This window comes from Cyanistes caeruleus, chromosome 2 (assembly GCF_971803275.1).
Source record: "Cyanistes caeruleus chromosome 2, bCyaCae1.hap1.1, whole genome shotgun sequence".
NCBI lineage: Eukaryota > Metazoa > Chordata > Aves > Passeriformes > Paridae > Cyanistes > Cyanistes caeruleus.
Genome location: NC_141702.1, coordinates 25,119,833 through 25,146,713, shown reverse-complemented (window position 1 = coordinate 25,146,713; position 26,881 = coordinate 25,119,833). Strand labels below are relative to the sequence as shown.

At 38.8% G+C, this 26,881-nt stretch overlaps 1 protein-coding gene across 8 annotated transcripts in view; it reads left to right on the top strand.

Annotated features, from left to right (window-relative positions):
* DST (dystonin) overlaps window positions 1-26,881 on the top strand; it is a 283,922-nt gene that overhangs the window by 3,484 nt on the left and 253,557 nt on the right. For all 8 annotated transcript variants that reach the window (XM_086876137.1, XM_086876130.1, XM_086876116.1 and 5 more), the window contains exon 3: window positions 12,121-12,309. In XM_086876137.1, coding sequence (XP_086732263.1) covers window positions 12,121-12,309 — 189 coding nt within the window. The remainder of the gene's footprint in view (window positions 1-12,120; window positions 12,310-26,881) is intronic.

The window sequence follows — 26,881 nt, the reverse complement described above, 5'->3', positions numbered from 1 at the left end:
ACACCCAGAATAGTTAATGTTCCTAATCTCAGGAAGACCTAGATATGCCACTGCTTTAAAAAGAAAACAAGTAAATTTCCAACAGAAATATTCATTGCAACATGACACATCAGACTTTGATGTAGTTGTTTGCACTAGTCTGTCTTTACTTTGAGAATTGGCTGTAGAATGAAATATCTATGCTGAACCAAAGCCACACCAAAATAATAATATAACTCAGTGAGAGTTTTACCAAAGTAGGGACTATGCTCCATTGTTGGGCCTTTTAGTATTAGTATTTATTAAAATTAAAATTATTCTTGAGAAAATACAAAGACTATCAATGATTCACCAATTTTTTTCTTGTGCTTTTTGTAGAAGTTGTTTTTTTTTCATGAAGTAGAGGAATTTTCTCTGAGTACTTTGTGGGCTTGGGCTTGATACATTTCAGTGGTTATCATTTTATGCTTTAGAAAGAGGCCTGAAAGTCTCCTGTACCTTTCAATTTCAAAGCACTGCTTAATGTGTTGGTGTTGCCACTTCTTGTGATTTAAATTTCTCTCTGAATTAGTTTTCCTCATAGTTGAAGCCTCTGGAGTCATTGGATTAAGTGAGATTTTTACCTTTCAATTAAAAGAGAAGCAAGCTTCTAGCCCTTAGGCTGGAAAGAATTAATCTGAACAGTATAATTCTCAATATCTTTTGATTTGGTGGTAAGAACTGTTGAAAAGGAAGGTTCTCATTCAGGATCTATAAATGGTTGTGTTTTATGAGATTGTGAAGGATTAGTTGTGCTAACTGCTAAAGTAGCAGTTTTCATATTATTGAGGAAAAATTACCAGATTTATAAATATTTTCCTGAAATTTTCTCTGAGCTTCACAGTTTTTCTTTATCTTAACTTTTAAGTATGTTAGAGATATTACGACCTCAGGAGCTGAAGGTATCGGTGGCAGTGGGTAGTGACAAGCAACATAGTATCACTTTGTTTTTATTTAATTTTCACTCACATATTTTGGGCAAGTTTGCTGTGACTGCTTCCAATGAGACTTACAGGTCTAAAACTACTAGGCAACAAATCAGTACAAGTTTTACAGTCCACTGTGAATTCTGACTTCACATAACCCAGGTGGGACTAAACACACCAGTAAGACAAATAGGAGTTGACACTTTGTGAAAAGACTCTCTGGGAGGGGCTGGCAGTGTGTGTTAACCACGTCTGTAGCAAAGGAATAACATTTGGTGGTTTGAGTTTTGCAAACCCCACATTTTCATTTTAGTACCCTGAACAGTTGCTATAAGGTTGTAAATATCCAGTCTATTTCAATATTTTTATTGATAACATGGGTATTGAGTCTTTCATTAGTAAATTTGGAAGACGTGTGTCGGTCTGTTGGAAGGGAGGAGGGCTCTGCAGAGAGACCTGGAATGGTTGGATGGATGGGCAGAGTCCAATAAGTAGAAGTTTAACAAGCCCAAGTGCCGAGTCCTGCATTTTGGCCACAATAACCCCCTGCAATGTTTTAGGGGCCGTGTGGCTGGACAGTGCCCAGGCAGAAAGGGACCTGGGGGTACTGGTGCGAGGTGGCTGGACATGAACCAGCCCTGTGCCCTGGTAGCCAAGAGGGCCAATGGCCCCTGGCCTATATCAGGAGTAGTGTGGCCAGCAGGAGCAGGGAGGTCATTGTTCCCCTGTGCTCAGCACTGGTGAGGTCACATCTGAGTTCTGTGTCCAGTTCTGGCCCCTCAGTTCAGGAAGGACCTTGAGATGCTTGAGCACATCCAGAGGAGGCAGCAAGGCTGGTGAGGGGCTGGGAACACAAACTCTGTGAGGAATGGCTGAGGGAGCTGGGGTTGTTTGTCCTGGAGAAAAGAAGACTCAGAGGTGACCTTTTCACTCTCTACAACTCTGTGAAAGGTGGTTGTAGACAGGTGGGAGTCGGTCTCTTTCTCCAGGCAGTAGCTGACAGAATGAGAGGACACAGCCTTAAGCTGTGCCAAGGGAAATATAGGTTGGATATTAGGAAAAAGAATTTACAGAAAAAGTGAAAAAGTACTGGAACTGTCTGCCCTGGAATGTGGTGGAGTCCCCATCCCTGGATGTTTTTTAAAAAAGACTGGATGTAGCATTTGGTGCTATGGTTTAGTTGAGGTGTTAGGGCATGGGTTGGACTCAATGATCTTGAAAGTCTCTTCCAGCCCAGTGGATGGACTAACAGTTCATCCAAGACTGATGACATTTTTTTAAGAGCAAATGGATTTTCTAAATCATCCATTATGGATATGCAAAACTATAGTACAACAATCCCCAGGAAATGTATGTATTACTTTGGCAACACGGATGCCTAGAAAATTGCTCATAAACTTAACCCTAAGTGTATCTTTGCCATAATCAGGCCCCTTCTAAGGCTGACTGTAAGACAGTTGCCTAAAAATACAGTTCTAGTTATCTTACAAAACAATAATGAACAGTCTTTGAAGAGTTGCACCATAATTCATCCTGAACATTGCAGTTATTTATAAACTGCTCCAGATATGTACAGCTCCAGTGAAAGGAGAAATCAGCAGCCCCTCCAAGATGAATTTGAGTCTTCTGTTTGATCAGAGGGAGTGCATCCAAGGAGCACCACAATTGTGCAGGACTAGACAGAAAAATACATTCATTCACGTTTTGAAAGGATGTTTCATTGTCTTTACAGAGCTGAATCAGCCTGAAGATATTTTACCTTTGTGTTTGACATGATTTTCCCTCAGGATGCCTAAACTATTTTTCCATTAGCTGCCTAAGAATTAAGGAGCAGATTCAAAGGAAAATAAATCAGAGAAAAAATAAATTGTTTTCTTAGATGTATGAGAGCACTTACGTACAGGAATGAATGTAGAGCTATAAATACAGGTCACACTGTATAAGGACAAATCCTTCTGTCCATTTTTCATAACATATCCCCAGACAGAGTATGCCACACTGCAAACTAGGTATCATTGAGATTTGGTTTACTATATGTCACCTGTCTATCATTCTTTGTCAGCTTTAGTCACAGCAATGCTGCCCTTAGATAGCCCAGGAGCATTGGTCTGTGCTGAGGAACAGCCTGTTCGGCAATTGTATCACAAAGTATACGGCAATTGTCTGGGTCCTGCAGCCAGACTGGTCGAGTGCTAAGCTAAACTAACTCCAGAGAAGTTAATTGTAAATATTTAGATATTCATGTTTCTCAGTATCTACTGTTACCTGTGGAAACATGGGTTTTAGATGAGCTGCAGTTCAGTTGCGCTGTGTGCCATTTAAGTGTACAACCCCAGTACAGCCCTGGTTTCAAGGGGATGCAGGGGGAGCACGGCTTGTGGCCATTCTCCTATTAACAGACACGTTGTACAAATGTACAGAATGGGAACTTCTAGCTACTGTCTTTTGCCCTAAACAAACCTCAGATTGAAACCACGAATTAAAATAGCTGAGGTCATACTTGCAGTGAGCACATGTATTACCACATCTGCAGAAACTGTTCTTACACAGGCAGAAGGGATCATGCAGGGCTCTATAGATCACAGACGGCTCAGAAATGCTTAATCATCTGCACTGATTTCTCAGATACTGTAGTTAGATTATAATGGGTGACAGATCATGTTGTGGATGCTCCTAAAGTAGCTCAGCTCTTTAGACTGAGGATATTGCGAGAAAGCACCACATGAACAGGGTAGTATGACCCTTGGGGCTGCTCTGGGGCTGTTACATGTGTTTTCCTTGGGCATGGAAACCTCACTCACACTCTTCCATTCCCAGACTGTTTTAAGTGGAGGCACCTTTGATGTGCTATGGAAGAATGTGCAGAGCTCAGGGTGAAGTCACCTTGATGTTTTCATGTAGGATCTGATTCAGCTGAGCTGGGATTTTGGGGCCTGGCCATGTCAGACATGAGAGGATGCCAGCCAGAGCTGCAGCCGCTCACCCTGCTCCATGTGCTCAGCAGCCTGGAGGGGTCTCAGGCTCTGGAGCGTGGGCACGTGGGCTCCCCCAGCCTCCCGGGGCAAGGACTCAGCACTGTGTGGCAGAGACGCTTTAGTATGTCAGGCTCACAGTGGAGACACTGTCTAGTGCTAGCAGAGCTGGTTTTGAGCTTATTCCTTGTGCTTCTGGTTCAGCAGTGAGCCTGGGTACTTGTTACCTGGATACTTGTACCCAGAGTGTCTGAGCCCCTGCTGGGCTCCCTTGTGCCCTACTGCCTTGCATCAAGGAGAGTCAAAGCTTTGCTGTTCCTGACTCATCAGTGGCAATGAAACATGAGTTGTGGCTGAAGTGTGAAAACACCGTATCAGCTACAGAAACTAAGTGCACTTGATGTTTGGGCAAAGACACATTTCCTGCAAGTTGTGCCAATGTCCTTATCTTCCCTGTCCACTCAGCTGTTTAAATATAGCACTCAGCTTCAGGGTGATAGGGTAGGTAGTAGAGCAGACTGGAAGTGAAACACAGATCCTACAAGCTTAATTGATAATTATATAAATTGATAGCTTGATTGATAAATTATACTGAAATACATAATCACATCAGGCTGAGGTATTGTATTTACCCTTCTTCCTTGCTCTAGAAAGAGCAAAATGATGCAACCAAGTTAAGCTATCATTCTCTACTGATCTGCTTCCACTACCTTCCTTCATGTGAAGGTAGGAGTTGGAAAGTGAATTTGTAAAAACAGCATCCCCTTCTGCAGCCCAGTAAGCTCACTGGAGGCATTTACAGATTACATAGAGCTCTATAGAGCTACTCAGCCAACCTCGTGTTGATGTCTGCTTCAGGATGTGCTGAATGGTTCTTCAAGCCTCACTGAATGTGTCAACTAAATTTCTTATTGGTGATGACAGGAAGCAAAGGCTTGTTCACGTATATTATTGGTGTCTGATTCTAGTTACCTTAATAGATACCTGAATTCTAGCCTAGGTATCTTTTTATAATATATTCCTGCAAAATCTCTCATCAGTTATGCATCTGTTTTATAACTGAAAAAGTACAGACACATCTTCACATGCTGTGGTGGGATAAATTATCTTACCAGTTTGTGTTTCGAACAGGCACACTGGACAGAAGAGAAATTAATCTCTTTGTATTAGATGTTTGGCAGCAGTGGTATGGTTTAGCAATCTTTGTTATTTCTTTTTCAGCTTATCACTGTATTTTTTATATTTAAAGCTAATTCCTTCTGGCAGGTCCTTGACATATACTGGACACTGCCCAAGATGAAGAGACATGATGAGATGGAAAGCAGGGCTGGAAAGGGAACATGCTAGGGGGATGCATTAGTATATTTTAAATTAAACCTTCCCTTGCAGACCACTGATCAAGCAGTACACTGATTTTTTTTAATATATTTTTTTTGCTCTTAAATAATTGTTCCCTTCCTAGGTAGGCATGCAGTGCCCTGAGGTAACAGAGAAGGAACTGGGACAAGCCACTGCAAAGCTGCCATGGAGAGCTGCAAGCCCTCTTGTCAGAGAATGATGGGGCTGCTTGGAGAACAGACCAGCCTCTGTGGCTTATAGCTTTAGACAGGAAAGAGTATTTGAAGGGTATCTTGAGGCATGACTGCTGTGCCATTTGGCTATTTGTTTGCAGTTCATCAGGTTTTCCTAATTTTACAACTTACCTGTGGTTTGATAGGAATCCTGATGTTATGACAGGAAAAACCAAACGTGTCATGTCAAACAGCAGTGTAATATAGCATGGGTTATTAGACACTGTATTCTAAATTCACACATAAACCTAGGGGCTCCTAAATGCCTAAATACAAGGACTCCTATGTATTTACATGGGGGGGCCTGCTTAGGAACTGGAAAGCAGATTATTGATGTTCTGTTTCATGGACATGGTTGGGAAAGTAATCTTGTTCAGGTTACGTAAAAAGCAATTCCTTTAAATGCCTTTGAACGTGTGGACTTATCTGGGAATATTACATGTGCCAAATCACAGTCTTCAATATCTGAGAAATGGTTCCAGCGCTGCTTAGAGTTTAGATTTTAGAAGATAAGAATAATATCTCCTAAAATAAACATAAGGCATGCAAAGCAGCATCAGTGAAAGCTTGCTAATGAGGGAGTGGAACGAGAACTTGAATGTAAAATCTTATATTTTACGTTTTAAATCCCGATTCAGATCTTACAGGAGTAGCCCTTTGTAAGACTGAAAAAAAAAAATCAAAAGAACCACACACAAAAAAAAGGTTGCAGTCTATTTTCTTAGTTCTGATAAACACAAAATAGAATAAATGCAGTTGCATCCTCCTTGGGTGTTAGTGAAGTAATACACTCAGTGAGTGTAGGTAACCTCCCTGTGATAGAAGATTTACTTTACATTAAATATCTTGGAGAACTTAATTTGAATCTTGGATGGAACTTGCGGAACTGGCAGTGTTGTGGTGTTTTCTTTGGTTCTTTGTAAACTGATGATATTTAGGATGGAAGAGGAAGGAGGGAAATAATGCAGTCTTGGCCACTTTTTAATTTAAAACCATTCTCACAATTCAGATGCATAGATAAATGCATATATATATATATATGTATATATTTTTCTTATATATATGCATATGTTTTTCTACGTAGTAGAAAGAATCTCAAATTTCTTTCTTTCAGTGTGCAGAGGAATTTGATACAATAAAGTTATTTAATTAGACGTGCCATTTTTGTTGAAGTAGATACTCCAGCTATAGGGTTTAGTTCTATTTCAGCCTGTCTGTAGAATAGCTGAGAATGCCAGCTCCTCGAGAAGGGTTTGATGCTGTGCATACTGATGGCTGCAGGCCCTAAGATGTGGTGGGTTGTGTAGACATGAAAGTTTCCAAGATTTAAACAGGTCATAACTGACAATTTGAAGACCATTGAGGCCATTGGTTGACAGTGGTAACAGATGACAATTCTCATGCACATACAACCACTGACACAAACCTTAAAAGCAAAAACACAAAGCTGGAGATCCTATCGGAGCTTCTTTTGCCTTTGATATTTATTAGTGTGCATTAATCTACAGGAATTACTCTAATATGTGTAAAAACCTTTGCAAACACACTTGAGATCTGCTGTCATTGAACTGTGACCTAAAGCTAGCTAGCAGTTTCTCTGTGATTTACTGAAGTTCTGCCAGCAGGTGAGCTGGGCTGCTGTCCAGTGCCCACTGAAGTTAATGCAAAGATTTCTGTTGACTTCAGCTGGACATCAGATAGTGCACTTTTACCTCTATTGATGTTAATGCTTACTGACTCCAAAAACCCATACTGGCTGGAAAGGCTGGGTTCCAAGATCAGAATTCTGACAACAAATATATTCTACATAAAATACTTATACACTGGAAAAAATGAAAACTGAATACAGCTTCTTATCAAGCATAAAAATAGAGATAACATATGATGAAGGCAGTAGGGCTAATAGAAACTAGAATGGAGAGGAGAAGGATCTGGCAAATTAATACAATTGCACAGTGAAAGAATGGAGGAGTCAGAGATTTATATCACTAAAGCAATAATGCACACATGGGGGAGCACTGATGTATTCATATGGTGGTATTAAAATATCAGACAGAGAATTAAAAATAAATAAGGAAAAACTAAGACAGTGAAAGAAAAAGGTTCCATACATTATTCAAAATGTTCTTATCTGTAAATTTAAATAAAAGCAAAAGTTAGACAAATTTTTCAGGAAATTTCAAATTCCTGTTTTTTGTGATGAATGAATTAGGAATGAGAATAAGCAAAAACATAACAAGAATAGCAGATATAACATATTTGGTTATCAAATACCAGACCATACTGAAGAAATGGGGCAAATAAATATACATGATGTTGTTAAGAAATGCAGGGCTGAGTATATTAGAGAAAAGTGTGTAGTCACTTTCATAATTTGTAGGTTTATGATCTCCAGAAAGGGCCTTTTGAATGACTTTTAAGTTTGGTGAGGACTACTTTCAGATGTGTAGCCTCATTCAAAAGAACATGGGATGGGAAATGTTTAAACAGAACAGAAAAAAACCATGCTACTATTATATATATCAGTGTCATGGTTTTAAACCAATAACTAAGAAAATTACTTATTTCTTGCTGTGAGATATGGATTAGAACAAGAGCAAAACAGGCATAAAACTTAAAAGAAAAAAAAGAAAGTTTATTGACAAACTACAGTAATAAGAACACCAGAATAAACTTCCAGAAAAAACCTTTTCATCCCCTGTCTACCCACTATTCCCTTGTTCACATGACAACAGAGACAAAAACTTTGGAACTTTGATGGTTAAAACAGTCCCAGGCTGGCCACGTTTATCATCAATTCAGGTATAGACAGAATAGGTTCTTTCAATATTATCACACTCCATTCCAGACAAAAAACAACCAAAGAACAAAAAACAAAACCAAAAATCCCCCAGCATTCAGAGAAGACTAAAAAGGATGAATTTCAGCTAAAAGAGGCTGATCTCCCCAGCCTGCTTCCTAATAGAGAAAACCTCCCTTGAGACCAGGTGGACTAGCCTTTGGCTCTGCAACAGCTTCCAGAGACACCTCTCCATTCCTAATTGCTGTCAACTTTGATTAGGAAGATCATTCTTCCTGGATTCCAACAGACTCTAACTGGAATGATACACATGAATGCTTTTGCAGAGAATATAATTCCAGGGTCAGTTGGTCTTGTATCTTCCTCTGATATGTCTAAAACTCATTCTGGTGGTCATGTGGGCTGTTTCTTTAAGGAAGATTACTTTACTTCAGTGTAAATCTTTGTGCAGCTATTTTGGTATTTGGAAGACAGGTTTTCTAAAAATACATGTTTGAAGTTTTGTTTGGTTTGCCTTGTTTCAGAATTTTACAGGCACAAAAATGAGTCAGGCTGTAGATTCTGGGAATGAGCAACTCCCTCCCAGTGCAAAGAACAAGAAAAGGTCTTCATTGCCCAGTGACACAGCATTCACATGATACTGGAAACTACAAATTGCTTAATGGTGTTAGAACAACCTCGTTGTAATATCCATGTAATTTTAAAATCTCCAGCTCTTCCTCAGTGACTTGGCCTCAGGTGGTGTACTGTGCTTTCCTGAACATTTTGTAACGCTTTTCTTCTCATCTATGAGCACTGATTTAACATCTAAAATAGTGCTGTCTTTGCCAAACAAATATTTGTGTGTTTTCCATGGTATTTATTTTGATTGCTGTATTAATGTGATGTTTTTAATTCTGGGCTAAACTGAGGGATAAATAACATAGATAAATAACAAAAAGCTTCTGTTCATTTCGCTGTTTAGAAGGAATCACCAGGCACCCTAATTTTGCACTGAGCATAGGAGTAGCAGCTTCCATATGTTACATCACTTTTAACTCCTGTCTTCGTTTTTGATATACCAAATTTTGAAATTTTCTAGATTTGCATCTTTGTTCTGGCAAATCTCATTGCAGGAATGAGTAAGCATTTTGGGATTTGGTCTGAGGACTCTGCCCTTGTAACATTATCTTTGTAGATACAGAATTAATTTTCCACCTGAAATCATGATCCTCTGCCTTTATCACATTATAATCCTCCTCACAGCAACCATTTGTGATACTGCAGGCAGATTATGACTTCAAGAGAAGAATGAGCCTCAGCAAACAGAAGCAGATGAGCTCTTAAAGAGATAAAGATCTCATTTTCTTGCTAGAAATAAACAGCAAAAGTGAAAAAATATGGAAAGTATCAAGGCAAAACATTGTCTATAAACAGATTTTTCTGGAAATCACAAATGACTTTCCCATAGTGAAGCATAATAATCAATAAACCTGGACACGTTTTGAGGTGAAGCCACTTGGTGAGACAGACCCACATACTTAAATCCCCATTTGGCATGCGTTTCTAAGCACTTTTAGAGCTGCTTAGCTTCTATCAAATTCTTCTGTTACATAAACATACTTTCCCAAAGAGTTTTATCCAGCTAATGGGATGGGAGTGTGGCGAGGGAGCAGTGCAGGGCATATCACAAGGCTTTGGCCAGTGGCCCTCATGTAAATAAAACATAATGCATTTAACGTTTAGGAAATCTATTCTGATTTCAGAACTTAGAATAGATTTGCTGGGTGGTTTGGTCTCTTAAGGAAAATTTTCACTTGCTATGGGATAATCCCCGATGCAAGTAGCATTTTTTTTCTAAAAGAAAATTTCCAGAAGCAGTAAGCCCCAGTAGTATAGCAGGCTCCCTGAGTTGTGTTTTCCCTCTCATCCGGAATAGTCCCTAGTATCATGTTGAATGATACATTGTGAGTATCTGTTAGCTACTTCATAGCCTAGAAAGAAAATGGGACAATAAGCTTTCCCACTGCAATAGTGTGCCAGGATCTCAGGTTTACACCTTTGAATGTTTGGAGATCCTCCTAAATCTGCAGAGATCTGCTGGCTGCAGTGGCTTTCACTGTGCTGCTTGCTTTGGTTGATATGGGCAGGGTCCTGCTTCCATTCAGATACGGGGTGTCAGGTCTGTCCTTACCTAAACTCGGAATGATTCCAATGCTTCTGTAGAGTAGGAGGGATCATAAAAGAAGATTCAAGACATTTTGGCTGTACCTTTGCATCATATGTATTTCACAGCCCTGATGCGCTGCATACGTGAACCTCCCAGACTGACTAAGTAGATTTGGGCTCTATTTCTGTCCCTCCTCTCCAGTGTTCATGTGTAGAAGGTTGTTCCCTGCAAGTTGCTTCACCTTTCCACTTCAGCCTTTTTACATCATCTGTTGCATGCAGTGTGCATCTATAGCAGTTACTAGCATGTGTATGTAAATGTGTGTTTGTGCCTTTTGGCCATTTAAGGGTATATTTACTTAATGTGGAACATCTTTAAATAGTGATGATAGATGTTTGTCTGTCCATCTGAGTGTCCAGGACAAACTGTTGCAGTCTTCCTTTGCAGTCTCATGAACATTAGTGGAGGAAATCAGTTTTCACAAAGCCATACTTTTGATTGTTTCAATTTACCAACATAACAGCATTTTAGCATAACTCTTCTGTGCTGATTTCCTAATTAAAACAACAACAAAAAAGGCAAAACAAATCACAAAACCCAAAAGCTAATGGAAGAGGGGGAGAAAAAGAACAGCAGGTTTATGTGAAAATGTACTGCTCCCACTAGTTTTCTGCTGGCAGCAATTCAGGATATTTAGATTCACAGCATAGATTTCTGCAGTTTTATCTGAAATCTAACCTTGCAGAAGTTTGATTCTAAAATGCTGGCTTTGTTGCATAAGGACTTGAGCAGAGGTATTCTACTAGACGAAAAAAGAGAGTAGAAAATTAGGAATTGTTGCATCTATTCTTGGTTTGAAAATAAATATGGTCCTTAAACTGCAGACTGTCACTAAGGACAGATTTGGCTCACCTATTCTGAAAGCTGATATGACTGAGTGAATGATTATTTACAACCTGGCCAAGTTTAATATCAACCAACATTGTATTCAGTACAAATGGCCCTTGTCAGACTTGTGCATGCTCATGAGGGGACTCGGTGAAATGAGAGAATGCTCATTGGAGATGCTCTGCAAGTAGCAATAAAGGGACAGAATTATACATGTTGCCATTAAAATAATGAAATTCTGTAAGGCCATGTGACATTCTGGATGATGCTCAGAGGTTTTCCCAGAAAAAAAAGCATTTCTGAAGGGCAGCTTTTCCTGAGTTTATTAATTTGGCCAAATATACCCATATTTCTGAGATGATATAATAGTTGCCACCTATCAATTTTTCTTCACTTTCATTCTCAGGAATGAAGTCCACATTTTCAGCCCATGCTCCCTAAAACCATTTCTCATGAGGCCAAGAATTAACCTGGAAAATTGTAATTATAAATTTTAAATTAGAACTTTTTAGTTATAAATAACTAAAAGCGTGAGCTTATAAAGAAAAGCAACAGGAGTTACTGCTACTGTCTGTGTCTATAATACATATAATTGAGCGATATAAATCAAATGTGACATTAACAGCACTTGGCAACATCTCTTTATTGTTACATGCAGTGTATATGGACATTATGTTAATTTAAGGTGAGCATGCCTGTCTCTTGAGCTGTTGTTAAGATCCTGTGTGATTTTGCTGTTGTTACACATCTCCATTTCGGGAGATGCCAAACACAATGGTGGTGTTTTCTCTTACAGGGCTTTAGATCCAGTCCTCGCCATGCCAGGAGACGTGTAACACCTCGCCTGGAGGAAACACAGCCTGTGGTGGAAGCTCACCATCTAAGTGAGCAGGAAACTTCTGTAAGAAAAAGAAAAATCAAGAAAAGCAGCCGAGTCCAACCAGAATTTTACCATTCTGTTCAAGTCACCCCAACTCGAAAACCTGTAAGTATTCTACCTTTAGGGATAAATAGCACTTAAAGTTATAAAAACACTTATAATTAGAGGCATGTAATATAATTCTAATTTTTTGGCTATTCATATTCTCTTCCTCAGCTTAAAAACCTTTTCAGCTCTCATATTTGGCAGCAAATCCAGACAAAATTTGCTAAGACTGTATTTAATGTTGATGCATAACTCTAAAAAATAATCCAGTTCTGAAGAGGGTTCTTTGAATTTTGGTTTTTAAAATATATTATTTAGACTATAGACTATAATCAAATCAGATATTTAATTTGATAGTTTTATAGTGATATTACTTAACAGGTTTTTATAGAAAATGTGCATTTTGTTGAAATTCCTTACTCAGATTTAACAAAGATGCTATGTACTGAAACAGATTCATACTAAATATCATTACTAGATCAAATTTTGAGGTCTCTTCTACTTTATACAGTGTTTACAATCTTTCTGCTCAACAAAACTTAGATCAAATCTCATAATTCTTTGCTCCTCAGCTTGATTTACACACAGTTCTTTTAATACTGAAAACCTACTTTTAGTATGGAAATATGACAGTTTGTTGAGACATACAGTTCCTAATGTAGATTTACGTGAAGACATATTCTGTTCTGCAGGCATAATGCATTTTTGTTTTTAATGAGAGCTCATTGCTTTGACACATTCTCTGAATAACTTTTCTGTGCTGGTGTTATGGTGCTTGAACAACTTCTATGAAGTCAGTATTATTGAAGAGGTAACTATGGAGCATACCCTAAACCAGATTATCTTGCAGTTGCTGGAACCTAACTGAGCCTTTTCTAGATTAGTGTTAACTGAGCACCAAGAAGTATCAGTGAGCCCTGAAGAAGGTTTGAGGAAGCATTCCTTAGTGGAATTACATTGCCTGAGAGAAAGAGCAACTTCTGCAAAGAAAGCCATAGTTGCCAACAACTGCCAGAATTTTTCTCTATTATCTGGATTTGTTCCTCTGCGTTCACTTCACTAGTCCCCATTTCCCTCAGTTCTCTCTTGCTTCTATTTATGGTTTATTTTACACTGCTCATGTTTTTGTGATTTATCTGATGGATTTGTCTTCTACTCTTCTTAAAGGATCTGCTGTCACTTTCTTCTCAACCATCTCCCTTTCACTCCCATCCTATCTTACTTTCTGGACTACTTTGTCTAGCTCTGTTACTAGGTCTCCAGCCTCCCACCAGGCTCCCTCTGTTCATTATTCACTTCTGGTCCTTCCTCTGCTCTGTTGTCCTTCTTTCACCTCTTCCATCATCAGTCCTTATTTTTCATACTGCTCCTCTTGGGTCTGTTTTTTCATTCCCTTTTTTGTTTATTCCCTTTTCCATGGTAGGCCTATGCCAAGGGTAAGCCTGCCTGTCACTGCTGAGGCTTAACCAATTGCCAGTGATTACCAACATTGGAAAAAGAGCATCAGTGCCACTGAATTAAAGAGCTGAAACTGTAGAAATGGTGTAAAGCAGCAAAACAAGCTTGGAAGAACGGATTAGTGAAGCTAAGAAAGCCCTGCTTTTTCCAAAAGTCAGTAGCATGTCAGGGACTTAAGAACTAGCAAAATAAAAAAATAAAATAAAAAAAATAGAAAATGTGCAGCGTTACTATGTAACCTCATTTTTGTATCATTTCATGTGTCTGCTAAGATCTACCACTGTGTGCTAGGGTGTCCTAGGTTTCAGTGAAACAATAATAAATCCCAGATTTAGAGAAAACTTCTCTCAGCTGTCATCATTATGTCACTCCCTTGAAATTGCTCTTGCTGCATATCTTTTATAGAGTTATACAGTTCTTTTGATAGTTTTTCCTTCTACAGCCTTGATGAATGCACATTTCTACCAAAAAAAAATACATTTTCTTTATTAGACTACAATCCAGAAAACATAAGTCACCAATTTAATTTCTCATGGACATTGTAAGTTATTCTGACTGTATTATTAATGCCATGGTGACAGGGTGAGTAAGGTTTATGCCACTGCCATGACAAATCACTGCAGTGTTGTGAAGTTCCAGGCAGTCACCAGGATGTCCATCCTGCAGTTTATTGCACCTTCATCCCACTTAGTCTCAATGCCTTGAAGTTGAGAGACTTTTGACCTTCATCTTTGTACAGTTTTACATGATTCAGTGCCAGAAATGCTCTTTTTAATCTGTATAATTTCTTTTCCCTTTTCCCCCCTGCTATTCCTAGTTCTGCCCACTTGAACCGCTCTAAATAAATCATCTGTTGTCTTGATGTTTACATTAACAGCCATATTCTGCTGAATCATCACTTGAAAAAAGTAGTGTATGGTATTTGCTAACCAGAAGACATAATTTCTCTCATAGAACAGTTCTCCTTTTTGGTTTGTTTTCTGTCCCTACTCATGCCTTTTTGTCCCCCTTTTTTTCTGACAAGAATGGTATCTCCAAAGTAGCTATAAAAGACTTCATGGAAATCTTTTCCTTTGCTCCAGCAAATTTTTAAGTCCTGAAATATGTTAGCCTGTTTTGTTGTCATATCAAGATATATGCATAAAGACTTTTCAGATATTTCATTAAAAGCTTTGGTGGATATTTAGATGCTAGGCTTTCTTATTCTTGCTAATTTAGACTATTTTGTATTTGGTTGGTTTTGTTGTGTCTAAATCTTGTTTTGCAGTTTCCTAGCTACTGCTATAATTATCTGAATTTTCTTGTATTATTTCTTACTTCCTGCATAGCAATCTGAGATCTTTCCAGTATTGTTCCTGATCTTGTCAGAACTAAATTAGTTGTAATTGTTTGGATGGGAGTAATCCTGCTGAAGACAATAATTGCTCCACTTGAATATCTACATGAGGAGATGTTTGGAGAAATAGAACAGTTTTATCTTAAAATTTAATTGTTTTTTTTTACAACTTCCAGGTCATTAATAGAGACATTAAATATATTTTGTGCTAATATTGATCCTTGCCAAACAAAGTTTATAAGCCATTTTCTTTTTTATTTATCTTACTCTAGTGCAACATGAACACAGTGCTGAGGCTTCCCCTTTTAGGCTATATTGTTATATCACGTGCCCAGTAGGTCACCCTCTCATTAGTGGCTGCATTACTTGTGCTGACATTCTCTATAGGTGACAGTTTTACATCAGCTTCATGTGGAGGAGAGTACAGATACCCATTACTCACATGTACTTTGAATTTTTGAACACAATGGAGAACTCTTGAGAACAAAGAGAACCGTGTTTTTTAGATTGGTGTGACTGCCTGCAAGTCAAGGGAGTGTTACATATTGCTCCTTTCACAAGCTGAGTACCTGATTCTGTATAGGTAATTAAATTTTCTGAAAGTGCAAGAATCTCTTGTGAGTGTGCTGCTGCCCAGCAATACTTCTCCAGGTCAGATTTTAAACTGAGGGTTCTATTACAAGTATTTTCAAAATATTATTTATATTTTAAATAGCACTTGTGCTCCAAAGCAAAGCACAAAACATTGCAGATTATTCACAGGTGGCCTTGAGTTTGTGTAAACATATGTGGCTCCTGAGCTGTAGGGTTAGTTAGATGTACAGTTCTGCCAAATGATGTTTGTATGTCTATGAACATAATTGAAACAAGATGCTGTCAAAGCAGCATCTTTTGACATCTCTGTTGTTAAGCAGAGGGGCTCCTAAATCTACTGTCTTGTGCAGCCACCAAGGATTATTTACAATCATAAGATGTAGTACCAAAATTTGCACTTTTGCTTGTCATGATCACTGTAAGATAAGTGGTAGATGAGACTACAGAGACAGGGTGATAGATAAACCTGTCTTCTCCACTTTCAGATGTGAAAGCCCTCTTTCTACTCAAAGGCCTTGTACTTTGCACACCCAAAGATGATCCGTTTTGCCCCAGAACTGTAGCAACAGCTTACATTGGGGTGATTATTTACTGATTATTGTTACAAAGGAAAGTATCCCTGAAAAAACCTACAAAGAATAAACTGTTGACAAATGATCTCAGAACCACTGCTGATTGTAGGTATTCCTCAGGGTCTCCTAATTTACCTGTTTCTAATTATTTAAAGACTGGCCTTTGCTGAAGCAATTTAGCTCCTTTGGGTGGGTGCAGATTGCTACAAGTCACTACAAGGAAAACAGAGAGAGGTCAGATGTCTGGGAGGTCACATCTGAAAAAAACCTGATTTGAGCAGCTTCATTTGGCTCCACTGAGACTAATCTCATGGCTAAAGTGAAGCTTGCACTAGGAATACCCTGATGAAGAAACCATGAAAGCAAAGTTTGATCAATTTTTAATGCATGTAAAACCATAGCCTGTCCCATTCATGGTCTTTTCAGCTATCCCGGTTTTTACTTATATGTTGTGTTTAAACCTTAGAACTTGTGGGAAAATCAGTATTAGAATTCTGTCTGAAAAACACTGAAGAGCTTTTTTAAATATCTGATACTAAATTATATAGAAGAATTTTATAGAAGTCTCAGAAGTCTCTAATTTCTGACACCTTACTTGAGAAATGTATGATTTTTATACGGGTAATGTGATTCTACAGGGCCCTTTAGGAGTTTTTAACATGTCTCATTAAATAATATCAATTTCATTAATTTTCATTTATTCTTACTCTGATGTACTAATTTTCCAATATCACTATGTCCTTTATGTGCTATTCGAATGACCTAAAACGTATGAGATGCAAATATTGCCCATCACCCTGCACAAGACTTGGTCATTTCCAACTACTAGCTATTTAATCTATAGATTGCATTCGTATCTTCTTTCTTTTGGAGACATCTGCTCATGCTGGATTGTGTCTCCTGTGTATTGCATTTAGAAGCAAACTTGGCAAAACATTATCATGCCCTCTTTCACTTTCAGCATTTTTATTAACGTTATATTAACGTTCTCAAATGTATGACAAAGCTGTGAGCTGTCAGATTCTGCATGCACGTGTGCACACACACATGCACAGATCCTCTCTCAGGACAGTCTGAGCACAGCCATAATGAACAAACACAGGGATCATGTGAATCCCTATAAAAAGGGAAATAAGAACTGCATTTTTTTCATTTTTGAGACTGCTATGGTTTAGCCTGGTAAGCAGCTAAACAGGGATGGCACCACAGAGCTATTTGCTCACTCCCCCCAGTAAGATGGAGGAGAGAATAAGAAAAAGGTAAAACTTGTGGGTCAAGAGGAAGTTTAATCAGACCAAAAAGGAAGGGAAAATAATAAGAATTATAAAGCAATGTACAAAACACAATGTCCATGCATCAATGCAGTTTCACAGCACCTGCTGACTGATGCCCAGCCAGTCCCTGGACAGGAGGAGCCTGCCACCCTCAGCCAGCTCCCCCCAGTTTTGTTGCTCAGCATGATGCCATATAGCATGGAACATCCCCTTGATCAGTTGAAGTCAGCTGTCCCAGCTGTGCCACCTCCCAGTTTCTTGTGCTGGCAGGGCAGAATGAGAAGGTGAAGAGTCATTGATGTAGTGTCAGCCATGCTCAGCAATGATTAAATCATCAGTGTGTTATCAACGTTATTCTTTCCTTAAATCCGAAACACAGCACTGTACCAGCAACTAGGAATCAAAATAACTACCACAGCTGAAATTAGGACAGAGGCTTAAAAGATATTGATGGGGATTTTGAGAAGCTCAGTTTATTAGGTGATGGTTTCATATTGTTTTTAACAAGATTTAAGCATCTGGCCATCTTAAACATTCTTTAAAATATCTCAAGGAACCTATTTTAGGTGCACAGGATCTCTGCAAATATGACTATTAATGCTAAATCCAGTCATGTTTGAAATGAAGAGAAAGCTTTCAGTGGCCATTAGGTTGACTTTGAAGTCAGGTCTTTCCCCAAGAGACTGTTTACATTTCTTTTTTGGACCGCTGTGTTTTATTGCTTTTCTTATAGCAAGTAACTCCACACTGATACATTCTTCATAAACAGTTTTGCCCAAAGAGTTCATTTTCCCGCTGTTCATCCAGCTTCTGTGACCTCCTCCCTTGCTGCCTGCTCCCAATTTCCTCTTGGCTGCTTTTCCCTCTCCACCCTGCAGCTCATCCACTGCGTTAGAGCAATTGCCCGTTTCTTCCACTCCCTTTGCCCAGCTCCTAGGCAGTTCAGGTTTTTGAAGGGATTTCTTAAAGCTGTATTGCCATGAGTTTCACTAGGCCCTGGAGGTGATTGGATTACTATTTTAAAACTACTTTTTCCTTAAACACAACAGCAATATGTTAAGAATTAGATCTGGGATTTAAAATGATTGTTGTCTTTCTAGTGATTTTTTTCCTATAGATGAGGTACTACAGCTTTTAAGCATAGTACAAAAGAAACAGGTTAATTGCAACAGTGCTAATAATTGATAACACATGAATGGAAAAAGACATAAGAAATAAGCATAGCAGTAACAGTACAAATCTGTATTTAGAGAGCACCTTAACTGACTTCACTGCTAGCTCTTATTTGGAGGGTTAAGGTCATTTGAATTGATTGTCCTCTGTGGTGACAGATCACAGATCATGCTAGTTTTGAATATATTTACTTAAAGTCACATGGTTGAAAATTGCATAGAATCTGTTATTTCTCTGTACACCATTGCAAATCATCCTGTACCTACTCTAATATAGCAGGATTTTTCTTGATAGGTGAGCTGATTTCATACCATTTTTATTTTGTCTGAGTCAATTTTCATTCCCATGGCAAATACTTGTTTAGTGAAAATGATGTGAGAACTTAAACCAGTCTAACTATCTTTCATCTAAAGTGTTCAAAGCAGGTCAAAGTGCACCCTTGGTCCTTGGAGCTGAAGCTAACTTGCTACTAAATTAGAACTGAATGAGAGAAAACACTCTTCAAATGTTGTATTAAAAAAACAGTTGTGAAACTCTGGCTTGAATAATGTCAAATAATTTTTTTGCGCCATCATTTTGCCATGACTTCTATTAACTGGGATTTTGTGTTCATTGATAAAATTTTACTACATGCATGCTGCATAGCCTCAGTGAGAAATGAAATCTTTAGCTGTTCAGAATTTTTCTTTTTTAAATCCCAGTGTCCTTCTGGGAGAGCTAGTAATAGAAACCTGTGCTGCTAAAATGTGCTAGCAGTCTTAACTGTAAGAAAAAAAAATGTTTTATGTATGTGATTATAAATGGTAAATTCTGTACAGTTAAAGCAGGTTAAAAAGAATTAATCAGCTCTGATCTTGTTGATAGTGTTGTTTGCACAACTTAAAATGACCAGTAATTGTCTCACAGATGCATAGTAATTATAGTCTAAATGCAGATGTTTCCTTTTCCTTCACTGCCATAAGAGTCACTCTTCAGAGCTGTATTGTGTAACATCCTACTGTGGCACATAAAAGTACATCTTTATATAGCAAGGGACTCCCTTATCCATTTGTATTTATATATAACACTACACATGGGTATGATGTTAAAAGAATAGTTTGGCAGAGGCAAGTATTTAGATAATATCAAGCACTGGAATAAAGGTTACACGTGCAGTTTTAATTCAGTGGATTATGTGTCTGCGTTGTCATACAGGCTTTAATTGTGTGATGGTGTACTGGATTTTCACACTCTGTATTCATCATGGGGTGGAAGTGCTCTTAGGATGACTCTTATGTGTAGGAGTTCTGCTGCAGAAGTTGTAGAGCGTATAAATGAATAAAACAGGAGATAGCAGGAAGACAGAAGCTCTCTTATTTCTTTAAAAAGAGTGAGTGCTGCTTTGGAGATTGAAGGGTGGGCACAGGGTCATTGTAAATGAGCTGAACAACTGGTTTGAGATTTTTTTTATCTTCCATTTTCTAAGTGCCTGAGTCGAAGCATGTAGCTGGGTTTATAGAAGTTCTTAAGCTGCCATTCACTACTGAAGTCTGTGTGTGCTGTAGTCTGAGTATTATTGATGTATATTTTTAATGGCTCTTAAAAGCCAGATCTCTGGCATCTCAATTTGACCTAGGTAAGAAAAAAAATGGAACTCCTGGTTTATTTTGCATCCTGTGTAATGGGAGTGAAGCAGTCAGATATTACTGTAGTGATGAGCACCAAAACCCAGTCTATTAAATAATAGTTCCTTCTTCACACTAGTATTTGAATAACATGAAGTAAGTTAAGTTCTAGGGCTGCCCATTGAACTGAGGATAACAAACAAAATACTGAATAACTGTTTATGAAATGAATATCACTCATCATTTGCACCAAATAAAAGCAAGACTTTTATTAAGAAAATTACTAAGAATGTAAAAGTATATGATCACATAATTATGACTGTATCGTAATATACAAATGGGCTGAACCAAGGCTGCCTGGTGAACCTTAAGTCTAGGATTTGGTAATATTTTAGCACTTAACTTTGCAGCCTTAAGAAAAGCATTTTAACAGGAACTTTGTGTTTAATTTCCTACTGTTAAAAACAAACTGGAAAAGCTCTGCTGCAGGTTTTGGAAAGCTCATTGGCAGGTTTTGACACTTCAACTACAATATGGAAAATTCTGTTGGATTTCAGGGAGAGACTGATGGCATTTGTATTCCTCATATGAATCAGTAACACAGGGGAGGAGGTATTTTTTTTTCTAGAGGAACTCTCAGATATTTGCTAATGGCCAGAGTTGGGGTGAAATTTCCTTCCAGGCTCCTTAGGGGAATGCACTTTGCTGTGCTCATTCTTCCCAAGTGTGGCTGTTTCTGCCATGTCTCCTCTGGCCTGCTCCTGACCCGCCTCTGCCAACTCCTTCCTCTCTGTCCAGTCCTCACTCCTCTGCTGACCTTGGCCCTTCTGTTCTTGCTGTCAGTTCTTGTTTCACTCCTTCATGTCACAGCCCTTCCCAGGTTCACCTGGTCAGTCCTCTCATCGCTCTGAGGCACTTGTTCCAGCTGTCTCTTTGATTTCTGTGCCTCACTGTGGCCTCTGGCTGCATACTCCATTCCTTGTCTCTAGTCCATCTTCTCTGAAGCCTTCTCACACACAGTTCTTGTTCATTAAACTACCTTGTTCAAAGCCTCTTGCAGAGGCAGTACCAGTTTCATGCCAGCATGTCGGCTCCTAAGCTCTCCTCCCCCTGTCCGCTTCCTCCAGCACTGATGGTTACTAATCCCAACAGTTACCTTGCAGGTCCACTTCTCCTGCAGTCCTTATCCAGAGTCTGCTGCTCCCTTGAATGCTCTTCAGCTGCAGCTCCTAGACTCTGACAGTCTCTGTTTGTCCCTCAGGCTGTCAGTCCCAGTGTATTTCTCCAGCCCTTTCCTGCAGCATGCCGGTTCCGGTGTTTGTCCTCTCCACATTCACATCATACGGCTTCCTCCTCTTGTACACGGAACAGCCTCCTGCCTCTCAGGTCTGGTGCCTGCCTTCCCCTGCTCTCCATGCCTCTTGTTTGCACTGCCATCAACCTGAAACCATGGCAAGCAAGGATTAAATGCAAAGATTAGTTTTTCCTCTGGATCTCCAAGCTGGAAGGATCCTGGTCAGCTCCTTAATGGGAGGATGGTAGGTGTCCCGAGTGTGGAGGTAAGAGCTGTGAGGGTGAAATATGCTTGGTCATTCTGTGATGGTGGGGTATTGGTCTGGCAGACCTAAAACCCCTGAGAGACTCTTTGGGGAGGCAGTCTGAAGGGATTTCTCAGAGATACAATTGAAGACATTTTAGTTGAGAAATTTGAACCTTGTTAAAAAAAGTCTGGTGAAATAACTTGGTGAGTTACCTGAACACTAGAAATAGTTAAATAAAACTATTTACCTTTGCAAAGAAGAACTACTAGCAGGTGAGGAGAGATTGAAAGAACGAAAAAAAGATAAGAGGAGATAAAATACAGGCTATGAATACAGAGGGGAAGGAAAAAAGGTTATTTAAGGAAATGAACATTGTTGTTGCAAAAAAACCCCCAAAGACCAGGAATCAGATTGAGGTGGAAAGTAGAAGATCACTTGTAATCAAGACAGTAGGAGGTTCTGCAGCAGTTTTCCTGCCAGAGTAGTGAGATCAAACACAAACTTTAAAAGCTTTACTTTATACTCTCTGATGCCAGGGATAGCAGATGATATTTATACCTCAAAGACTTATCATTCTGACAAATGTAGACAGATTTTTAACAAAGATGGCAAAAGACTTATGTCTAGCTTAAAGCATATTCATATTTGAAGTATCCATCCCAAAGCTTACAGTCTTCTCAAAAAAAGATCACTGGGATTTTTTTTACTGTTTACAAATAACTACTGGGTGTTTTCATAATCTAGCTCTCAGGATTCTCAGTCAGCTTTGGCTAAAAATTTTCAAGAAAATTAAACCTTGGGAAGGGAATATTTTTCTACCAAATTTATGATAAAGGAACTCAAAATGGATTTTATAAGAGAAAATCTCATAATTTAATTATTAAAACTGGTGTGTGATTTTAAGAATATGTATCTTTGAATAAATGTTGATTGCTGGATCGAGTCTTCAAATTTAGTTCTAAAACATGGAATTAGAAACAGTTTGAAAACTTGTTTATTTCTATAAGAAGGGAAATTATAAGTCAGGAGTGTTAACCGTTGTTACTAAAAGCAGAATATCAGTACTACTGTTTTAGATTTTCCTAATGCCATTTAAAAAAAAAATCTTCTATGTCCCCTTTTTATTTTTTCTTGAAAACAGTCTATGCCCATCACAGATTCAAAAGCTACTAAGAACTTTTATTTGCTTTCCAGAGCAAATTAAATATATATTATTAAGATTATTACAATACTAAAAGTATAGATACCTTTTATAGCAAGAAGAATTTAGTTTACTCTTAAAACATAAAGATATAATATAATACAGTATACAATGAAAAGTTTACGAGGCTGAGAAAAGGATTTGAAGCTGATTTCTTATTCCAGACTCTTCCTCTGTTACTTGGTTGGCCTTGTAGGTGTAGTAGGCAAATAAAACTCTTAGTTATTTTGTCATGTTATGCTCTTTTGTGTCTGGCAGACCAGGAGGATCTGGGTCTGCCATATCTGAATGAATACAAAATAGCTGCAATTAAAAATGAACACAAGATTTAATTTTACACTGGGAAGTTTTCTTACAACAGTTATATTCAACAGTCATCTAAGGTACATACATTCACATACAATAATTGACCATTTTGAGAACATGAAATCCTGACATTTTGGGTATTAATATAGGAAGCATTAATTTTGGAACAAGATAATGATAACAGAAGAGCACTTATATTTTCCTGATGGTTTAACATAAAACTTAACTAAAATTCCTATTCCCCATGCTATAACTTCTCAGATACTCACAGCTCAAAATACTGTTTCCCCATTGCAAAACCTCCAATTCATTTCTGTTGGCTTCTATAATGTAGGTAAGCTACTTCAAGATTAAATCCTGCAATTCATATTGGAAAACTAAGTAGAGATAATGGATGAGGAATAAAGGAATGGATTTAATATATAACCTATCATGGCTGTCATGTTGATTATATTATTAATTTTTAAATGACATTCAAAAAGAATACACATTTTTGTTAGCCGTTTTACTAAGAAGCTGTTCAAAAGAGCTAATGGCTTTGGCATGGTTATTAAACAATATTATTTGTCCCCACTTGCATGCAGGTCTTGGTTACACTGCAGGAAGTATGCCTTGCTTTTCAACATAATAATATGAAAAAGAAAAAATAGCAAGCAGGTTTTCCTTGCACAGCAACATACTTGTTTTTGTCTCACAATGGCTATCTTCCTTGGTGGATGTTGCTGAGATCTGTGAAGATTACTTTGACAGTATCTGATCCCTCAGCTCAATCTCACACTTAACAGAGAAGCATCTGTGAAATGTGATAAATGTGAAGCATCTACCAACTTTCTGTTCCTGATTCAGAAACTCTGCTTGTTGTAGTGTAATTTATTATACACTAATTAATTTTTTTAGCTACTAGAAGCTGGTATTGCTTCAGACCAATGTATTAGTGCTTGAAATTTGGTGTAGTTCTGTAGAATTCATACATAAGCTGCACAGTGGTTCCTGTTGCTTCCATTGCACATGTCCCATTCAGGGACTACTTCAATATTTTTCCCAATTACTACTTAAAATAGAATGTAGAAGTAGTTGTCAGAGCACGGAACAGAGCCCAGCACTTCCATCTCACCAGAGAGCACTGTGTGCTCCAATGTGGAGTGGCTATGCTCTCTCTTCCTCTTTTCCCATTCTACATCTAGAAATCTTAAACTTCATTTTTTTTAAAAACATTTTTCCTCAACCAGGAGGTCATTGAGGAATAGTCTCCAGACTGGCTGCTGGGAGATGAGGGTCTGAGCCTAGGTCTCAAGCTTCCTTTGATAATAAGGGAAAGACAAACAGCCACTTCCCTTCACTTCACTTTTCGCTTCACAGAGTTCAAAGGAAATGGATGCTCTCTGCTATTATGAAACCTCCTCAGTTTCAGAAGAAGGTTTGGGTATGCTTAATGTCCCTCAAGAATGAGATGCTTTCTCATGCTGAGTGACCAGTTTTTCTGACCATTTGGTTCTACTAAAAGCTCAGTTTTGCATCATGTCAGTTTTAGATATAAATAGATGGCTATCAAATAAACATAATTTAATGTTACAAAACTGTGTTGCAACACCCAAGTGCATAAGTGGATCTAGCCCTATATCCATTTTGAATTTCATGTCCTCAAATAACCTATTTCTTCCAGAAAAATTGCATCCATAATGTTATTTTCAAAGTGGGAGAATGATACAGATTGACCTACTAGCATCCAGAAAATACCTCATCTTCTTCTGAAAGCCTAAGAAAGCATCAGAATTTCCTTGTGTAAATACAATCACAGACTCAACAATGCACGTGATAGAATAAATACTGAATGCTTACTTCTGTCTTCTCCTGCCTTTAGAAAGAAAGAATGTAAGTTCTCTCTCCAAAGCAAGTAGATACTGTCTTGATGTTTGAGAAGCCTACCTGTTTGCAAAGAGAGTTTAACATAAAGCCAGACCCTGGATGAACAGGAGTTTCAGGTTTAGTGTATTTGCCTTCCAGCTTTCTGTTTATTGTTTTATGGCATTAAATACAAACCTAGAAATGCTGTAAAGATTTTAATATTTACTGATAATACAGGCGCTTGGAAGTATGGATGTCCTCTTAAGTGAGTGGCACAGAACCAAAGAAAAATATTAATTTCCTATATCTGCATCTCCACTGGTGATTTTTTTTAAACTTGGATTTACATTGTCCTTGTTTGTACTTTCATTTTTGTGTGTTTTGAATTTTGATCATTTCTGACAACATGCAATCCCAAGGGACTCACATAGCCTGCTTACATACATTGGATGTTTTGTGTTCTGCACTGCATTATCATCTAACCAGGTTAAAGTGGTAAAAATTTACTAATGGGAACATTCAGTTGCCCTAGATTTTGTCTTAAATTTGTTAATTTATTTTACTTTAAAAGTTGATCCACTTTAATATGATTCAGTCTGGGATGCTAAAGGACAAAAATAGCCGTTTACTTTCAATTGATATTCTAAATTATTTTAAATTTGAAGGAATTTTGCTGTAACACGCTGAGTAAAATAATCATTCTAGTGCTTCATTTCTGTTGATATTTATCTATTTCCCACAAAGAGTACAATAAAAGAAAAAATATATATTCCAGGAATTCTGAGATAGTTTAGTATAAGTGAAATATAAATAATTCATAATTAAACTGAAAATTAAATGTCAGTCAGTGTTGACCTGTACTTCCCACAGCTTCCAGAAACCAGCATAAAAGAACTCACTGCAGTGGACAATCTTCTTAAAGATAAAATGTGAAAGTACAAGATATTTGATTAGAATTCCGCTGTCCAGCACAATCTCTGATGTGTTATAGTGTCGGGGAATTTTTGTAATATGAAGATAATTTGGTATCAGCCTTGCAGTAGCTTTTCCCAACTGGTTTGCCTGACCGAATTTAAAACCTGACCTGGGCTAATGCTTCCTCCCCCAGGAATGACTGTACAGTTCCCGCTGTTCTTGACCCTTTCAGCTCCTATTTACAGGTGCCTTACCCGATCTCTGGCGGTGTGCAATACCCTTACTCCATTTGCCAGCTACATCATCTTACACTCTGTTTCTACCCGATCTTCTGCAGTGCCTCACCTACGACAAACAGCGCTGCTTTCCCTCCTCAAGGGAAATCATGTCCTGGAACTCGGCCGAATCCCTCTTACAAGAAGCATACTAAACGCTTCTTTGCAATCATTCCCCTTGCTGGAAACCAGCTCGCTTTTACAGCAGGGTTGCGAGCCTGACGGACCCTCCGGCGGCAGTGCCCTGATTTGGTGGAGCCGGGCTCCCGGGCACCGGTGTGCGCTGTGCACCCCCGTGCGGCCCCGGCAGCGAGCAGAGCCCCGCAGTCCCGGCCCTGGCAGCCGCTCCGCTGCTCGGCCCCCGTGGCTCCCCGAGTGTCCCCGCACAGCCCTGGCAGCCGCTCCGCTGCTCGGCCCCCGTGGCTCCCCGAGTGTCCCCGCACAGCCCTGGCAGCCGCTCCGCTGCTCGGCCCCCGTGGCTCCCCGAGTGTCCCCGCACAGCCCTGGCAGCCGCTCCGCTGCTCGGCCCCCGTGGCTC